General features: G+C 44.5%; 1 protein-coding gene across 1 annotated transcript in view; it reads left to right on the top strand.

The window, feature by feature from the left end:
• Nucleotides 1-852: 852 nt before the first annotated feature.
• Nucleotides 853-7,131, top strand: part of LOC104462007 (histone deacetylase 4-like) — a gene marked incomplete at its 5' end in the record, with an annotated part of 39,053 nt that continues 32,774 nt past the window's right edge. The window contains 2 exons of the mRNA XM_010073781.1: nucleotides 853-973; nucleotides 5,275-5,321. Coding sequence (XP_010072083.1) covers nucleotides 853-973; nucleotides 5,275-5,321 — 168 coding nt within the window. The remainder of the gene's footprint in view (nucleotides 974-5,274; nucleotides 5,322-7,131) is intronic.

Genomic DNA, 7,131 nt, shown 5'->3' with positions numbered 1-7,131 from the left:
TGCTCTCAATCCATTCTCTGTCCAGCCTGGATGCAGTATGCTGGACTCCTATGACAAAAAAAGGGGAAAAGGTCTCCAAATTGTAAAATGTAAAATGAAATTGGGTCCTGCTGACATCAGTAAAAGCTTTGCAATGATCTAGTTGAAGATGTCCCTGCTCATTGCAGGGGGGTTGGACTAGATGACCTTTAAAGATCCCTTCTGACCCAAACCATTGTGTGATTCTGTGATCTTCAGTGAAGCCGGGGTTTTGACTTAGGTGTTTGTCTGCCCTTCTGGGTTTCAGCTGGCAGCAAAAGCAGGGGTGAGCATACTCAGTACAGAACTTCCAGCTCAACCTGCGTCATTGTTTGAGAAAACCAATTGCAACAGATTGAGTCTTGTGGGATTTCCAGGAAAGTTTGTAACTGACCCTTAATGGCTCAAAGGTTCCGTTTGGAAAGCGGTGTGTTTGGGTGAAACTTTTTGGTTAGCTTAATCGTTGTGGTGGGGATGTCAGAGGGTGGCTTGGAGGGACATGTTTTCACCAGAAAATCACTTTCTAATAGCTTATAACTGAAACCCTGAATGTTCAGTAGTCGAGCAATACCTGTGTAATTTAGTAAATGCTCTGTGGTAAGAATTTTTTTTAAAAAACATAAATCAATCTAAAGATGACTTTGTATGTCAAGCTAGTATTTTGAATAAGGGATTAAACCAAAATCTGTGTTACGATGAATTTTTCTGCATGAGAACCCGTTTTAGTTTTTTGCTCACTGTCTTTATGATTTGCTAAGGAAAATGAAAAGTTCTTTAACGAGAGTTAAGCAGTTAATCAGGGATTTCATCACCTCCTTTTCTTTCCTCTTTCAGTGCATTCGTGGAAGAAAAGCAACTCTAGAAGAGCTGCAGACAGTTCACTCGGAAGCCCATACGCTGCTGTACGGCACAAACCCTTTGAACAGACAGAAACTGGACAGCAAGAAACTTCTAGGTATCTCCCTTTCTTCCAGCAGATCCCTAAACCTTAGATAGCTAAAACTTCCTTTCTTTGAAGTCTTCAAAATCTAAAAAGAGGTTTCCTTTTAGGAAGAAGGAGATAAGGGTAATTCAGACTTTTGATTTTATCCTTGGACACTCTTCTCTCTATGTTAGAAAAATTATCCACCATCCAGCTGCCTAGTCATTAACAAATAGCTGTCAGTTTTGGGTGGATAATCTGCAAGAGAGATGCAGGGGTCTCTTAGACAGTCTTACATTTGTTTAATTTGGAGTAAGATTGTTTATCCCTTTCACTGGAGACTGGATCTTCCCGAAACGGGTCTGCATCTGCCTTAAAATACAGACATTTTCCCTGCAAAAAATCTAGAGGGTGGCTGTTTAGATGACCAACCCCCCGGAGCAACCTTACCTCCGTGGAGACATCGCCTTCTTCCTTGACTTTGTGCCTTTCTGCAGCAGTAGGTGATAGACTGGAGGGGCCGTTTGGGAAGTTCTCCCATGGGGATCAGCAAAAAGACAGTTCTGGAACCTAGAAGCTGAGAAAGTTTATTTTGGGATTAGCTTGACTTTGGATGATATAAAAAGAGGATTAACTTGATGGCCTGCATGATGTAGTAGTCACAGCAAAAGAGCTGGCTTGATGTTGCAAGGTATGCAGTATGTACATTAGCTCCCCAAAGAGGAAAGCCATTAGCCGCTTGTTTAAACATGCAATTAGCGCTGCATTTATAGCTAACTTACCACCTCTTTAAAACCCAGAGAAACGAAAAGGAGGCACCCTCTGGCTGAATGATAGCGCAATTAGGATGTAAGGTTTCAAGAACTTATGATGTCATATCCTCGCTAATGTAAAACTCTCGCCTTCTGTAAGGCGTATCCAGCAGTCCAAGGGAGCAGTGTGTAAATCTTCCCCTGCAGACCTGAGCAAGCTCCTTGTTTGTATTTGCGCAGCCTTCACGCTGACCAATTCCTCTGCAAGCTCTTGAGAACCATAGCACTGAAGGTTCCTGAGGACCTGTGTCCTGACCAGCGGCTGCGGTGGGATCCAGGCAGCCCTCCAGCAGCTGCCCCGTTGGCTTCACCAGCCTGGAGCAGGCAGGTCTGGCCCCCCATACGTGGGGGGCTGAGCGGGCAGCGGGTCACCTGGACCCCTCTCTTTTAGGACATACCTTGCAAGGTACGTGGCAAGGGTGGCCTGGGACAACACCAAGTGTTTCCTGCTCGTTCAAATGTCAGATGCTCTTGAAATACTTCTCCACTCCCCTTTTGACTCTTGGCACAAGCTGTGTCGATAGCTCCCCAGATACATTTGGAGGTACAGTTTTTTTGGTTAGTACTGGATTTGGGGACACCTAGATTTTGCTGAACCATTCCTTTTGGTTTGTTTGGAGAAGCCAAGAGAGGAGAAGCTCTTGCCCTGGCTGTGAGGACTTCTGTAGTTTTGCTGTGTCTTTTTTGCAGAGATGTGGTTTATTCCTCTGGTGAAGAGAAACAATTCTAACATCTGAGGGTATGTCAGTACAAACCGTTCCCTCTTTGGGTGTCGTTTGCAAAGACAATCAAGTTGTCAAGGAGCAACATTCATAACAAATCAGTTCTAAGACTAACCTGTTTGTGGATGTTAGGCTAGAGCTCGGCTGGGACTCTAGCCATCCCCCAGACCGCTGCCGAGCAGCTGGGTTTCACTTTCAGAAGCTGCAGCCAGGGGCAGGAGGTCAGGTCCCCAGGACCTCCAGTGGGAAGGACTTGCTGATGTCTCTTTGCTGAGCTTAGACCTTGTTTCCCAAACCCACTTGGCACCTTTTTTAGCCTTGAGCTGCCAGCAGTGGGGCTCGCTGCCGGATTGCACGCCCATCTTTGCCCGTGCTTTGTCCTCCCGTGGCACGTGGAGCTGCGCCTGAGCCACAGCTGGCACTGATGCTCGTGCCGAGCACCAGCCTTGGACGAAGAGCAAAGCAGCTTCACCGTTCAGCGTGGCTGCCGGTCATCCCACCAGGCAGGAGAAAAATAGGAAAATAAGCCCTGTCTCCAGAGGGACAAGGTGATGAGCTGAAATGGGAAACTCTCCCAGGGAGAAGTTCTCCTTTGGGAGCAGGGCAGGAAGGGTGGTGCTGGCCCTAAAACCAGTTTCTTAACTGGATGGCTTCCACAGGGCTGGACCTGAGCAAGAGTCACAGCTACTGATGTGCTGGGAAAACCTCCCTGAAGAACCTGGATGTGCACATTTGTGTATGGAGGTGGGCAAGCCTGTGAGGAGCCCCTCCTTCAGCCATCCTCTCCTGTTGAGAGCTGAAAAGGCTTTTACATTTACAAAACAGCATTGTGGGGTTCTTTTAGATACTTTAGAGAGTAAAGGCACGGCAGGTTTGAAGTCTGAGAGCAAAGCTTTGTGTGAGGCTGACATATGCAAACGTGAGTTTGTTAGACCCGAGTGTCTTGCTGTGCGTACGACTGCGGTGCTGGCTCCGTGTAAGCTCTTTGATACGTCTCTGAGGAAGAAAAAGCACGAGAAACGTCAGCCTAAAAGGAAAAGCTTGTAAAGCTGGGGGATGAAAACATGAGATGTTTTCTTTTTAAGCTTCCATAAATGATAAGGGAAATGTCTCTTCATCTGGCAGTCCTTTAGGAGAAAGAGGGAAGGGGGTAAGTAGCTCAGGTTTTTCAGAATTGTAAGCAGGCGTCGATGTGGCTCTGCTGATTGCTTCTGCAGTTGTCCTGTAGCTTGTTCCTTCTGAGTCTTACTCCTTTCTCAAAGAGTGCTCTTCTTGACACGTGTAGAAGAGACTTGCATCGGAAACCCACCACAATGTTGAAGTTACTCTCCCCAGAGGACACTGAGCATCCCAAAGATTGGCTTTGCTGTGTTTGATCCGAGCGGGTTTGAAGGTGGTGGCCTTTCGAGGCAGGTTGCACAACTCTACCCTGGAAGTGTTGCTAAAGACCTTGAAAGTCTGAGGATGAAAAAATAGGAATCCAACGCTCATTTGACAGCGTAAAGCTTTGGAACCTGTTGAACACGTTTAAACGTAGGCAAATAAGGCTGCTTTTAATTTGTGGAGAGCAATCATGCATTGTTGTCAAGAAGATAAATACGGAAATAATGGGTGGATTAGCAGTGAAAGATGTGACAGGAGGTCCGAGGCAGGATGATCTAAGAACTTTCATGTGGATCTAATCAAGGAATGAATCTGGCTGTGCACTCAGATTAATCGTACAGACGCATTAACTGCGCTTTCCGTCACAGGGGTACCGTACGTGTCTGCGATGCATTTGACACCAACGTGGTCCTCAGTAACCTCTGTCTGCTGGCGTGGCTAATTCATGCTCTACCAAACTGGTAGTTAGCATTTAAAGGAAATTTATACTTTTAGTATAGACATGACCAGAAAAAGAACCTGGTTTGATGGAGGAAAAAAAAACAAGAACAACCTCAACTCAGTTTATTTCACCATCGCCTTACGTTAATTTTAAATAGGTCTCAAGCAAATGAATCTCAGGCAATGTTCTCCAGATCTTTTCCAGTGCCTCCATGTGCTGATTTCCTTCTCCCCGTTGGCCTGCGGTGCGCAGGCACCTGTACAAGTCGTGCCCATGGGGTGGCGATGGATGAGACGGCATGTTCTTCTTTCAGTATGCGGTTTATAAAGCTGCAGTATTTTGAACGGAGGATAATTTGCTCGTATGCAAGTCCCAAAAGTGGTGTTACCGTTCTTACAGATGCAAAACTAACCCTACGGGTGGTTTTCTCCATTTTTCTCAAAATCTTCATCTTGGGTTTGCTCTTTCAGTCAAAGCACACATTCTCTCTTCTCACCACCTATTTATTTTTTGTCTTCCTCTTTTATGAAGCTCGTGCACTCCAAAGTCTTCTGTTAACTGTGCAGATGACTGATGGTGAGGGTGTTTTTATGATTTCCGATCCTCCTTCAGTTGAAAGGGGTGAAAATGTTCATCTGAAGAGACGTGCTGAGCAGTTGTTGCTAGCGTCTCCGTTGTTTAGAGTCAGCATGACTGCTTGAAATGTAGGACAGCACATAAACCTTGCATAAAAATAAGTGATTTATAGCAGGTCTTTATATTGGCAAGGCTTTTGGACCAGCCCGAGTGTGTGTTGTGTGTAAGTGTGTATTGTAATGTAACAGGGTTGGCTGGGTGTTTTCTGAAAATTGCAAGAAAACCCCGCTCTGTTCCTGTGTTTAGAAAGATTACAGCATTGCCATAAAATTGGACCAAAATCTGGTGAACTTTGACTTTTTGACTTACAAGGTCTGTATTTTTTTTTTTTTCCTCCAGGTTCTCTAACGTCGATGTTTGTCAGGCTTCCTTGCGGTGGTGTCGGGGTGAGTACTCTCTTTAATGTGTAAATAATGTCCTGTTTGTTCTCCCGCTCCCATTGGGAACAAAAATTGTTGCTTTGCATTCCATCAAGTGGGTAATTGCAACCAGATGTTCCCCATAAACAGGGTCTGCCTGGGGTGCGGGGTTGCAGCGACAGCCTCACGTGCCTTTCTTCAAAAGCAGCGTGAAGATTTTTCAACTATTTTGCAGCGCCAAAGTGTGTGTGACATTCATAGGCGTGTTTTCGTCTCTGGCTTTTTAGGAGGAGAAACCTCATTTCCCAGGCAGGGATGTTTAATGACTTGGAGGTGACTCCATTTGAAAGCAACCCTTGAATAAAAAAAAAAAAAAAAAAAGCTTTGCCGTAGAAAAGCAAGATGTGCTTTTCATGCCGCTCGTGCTGCGTAGGTGTTTCATCTTCAGTATTTGTACTTAAGAGCTGCCCGCCTCCTCGTGTGGGTGGAAAACAGATTAATAAAATAGCACTGTTGAAGGACAATATTTGGTAAGTTCCTGTAAATAGGAAGTTGCTGTATTTTGTGTCTGGGCTGCGTTACTGTCCTTGAATGAAATGTCGCACAGGTTATGCAGGACGAGGGAATTGCAGTCTTCAGGATTTGGCATATTTCATTTCTCAAGCTCCAGGACAATTGCGTGTGAATGCAGAAGGAGGTGACTAAAACACCCCTCCGTCCGTCATGGAAAAGCTGAACATTAGTTTTCATCTTGTCAAGATTCCATATAATAAAAAGATTTTTCTTCTTGTTGTTGTTTGTTCCCATAAGGTTGGAAAAAAAAACCCCAAATACCATTCAAATACCTTGTGTCGAAGGTTTGTGCTGTTGTTTGTCCTTTGAAGCCTGAAAACTTGAAAGTTTTCCTTTCAAGTCAAACTTTCTGCTCTAAAGTTTCTGCGGGAGGGTGACAGTACAGAAAATCTCGGAGAACAGGAAGGGAAAAGAATGAGAAGAGACAATAAAAGGCATTGTGTTTGAAAATTCACAGTGGTAGTTCTTATGCATAATTGTAGCTCATGAGGTTGAATTTAGAGGTCTGGATTCTGTTATGGAAATGAAACAAAATTGTTTTCTTCCTGAGTCTTTGCAAAATCGCTGCTTTGAAAATTATCCCGTCAAAAAAAAAAAAAAAAAAAAAAAAAAGAATAATCAGCGTTTATTCATACCGCCACCGCTGAGCACTCGTAGTGATATTTTATTTTGTCTTGTAAATATTCTGCAGTCTCCTAATTCATGGCAAATTTTTGGCTAGAGTTTAAAAGGTTTGGATTTACTCTGCCCTGCAGTCAGGCATGCCATTCAAAGCCAAAAATTATCATTTGCAAATGAAGACTGAATGGTAACAAGTAAAGAGAGTGCCTGAGCCGAACGTGGTCCCAGAAGTCTTGCATTAAATCCTAAAGCGAGGCAGGAAACGCCGCAGCGCGGGTATTGATACGTTCCTAATAAAGATAGCGTTTGCAGTTCACGTGCTGCTCGGTTGTCTCCACGGTCCCTTAAATATTAAATAAAACATTTGCTGACTTTTGTATGGTGCTGTAGCAATCCCAACAGATATTCTCATGTTTTCTAGGAAAAGCTTTTTAAAACCAGTAATTTACTAGTAATCAACTACATAATCGCCAGATTTTTCCTAAAAATGGATTTCTGTTGTTTTGCTTGGTTTTCCTTCCCCAGCGACCTTGGGATGTGGTGGCGGCTCTTTGGGTGCTTCCACTGAGGTCGTGGCTGATGCAGGCACACATGGTCCTCCCCGCTTTTGGGATGTGTTCCTAATGAGTATATACAGCCCAGC

The sequence above is a fragment of the Pterocles gutturalis genome, unplaced genomic scaffold, assembly GCF_000699245.1.
Source record: "Pterocles gutturalis isolate BGI_N339 unplaced genomic scaffold, ASM69924v1 scaffold36952, whole genome shotgun sequence".
Taxonomy (NCBI): domain Eukaryota; kingdom Metazoa; phylum Chordata; class Aves; order Pterocliformes; family Pteroclidae; genus Pterocles; species Pterocles gutturalis.
The sequence above is the reverse complement of the archived record's forward strand: the minus strand, read 5'-3'. Positions and strand labels throughout refer to the sequence as shown.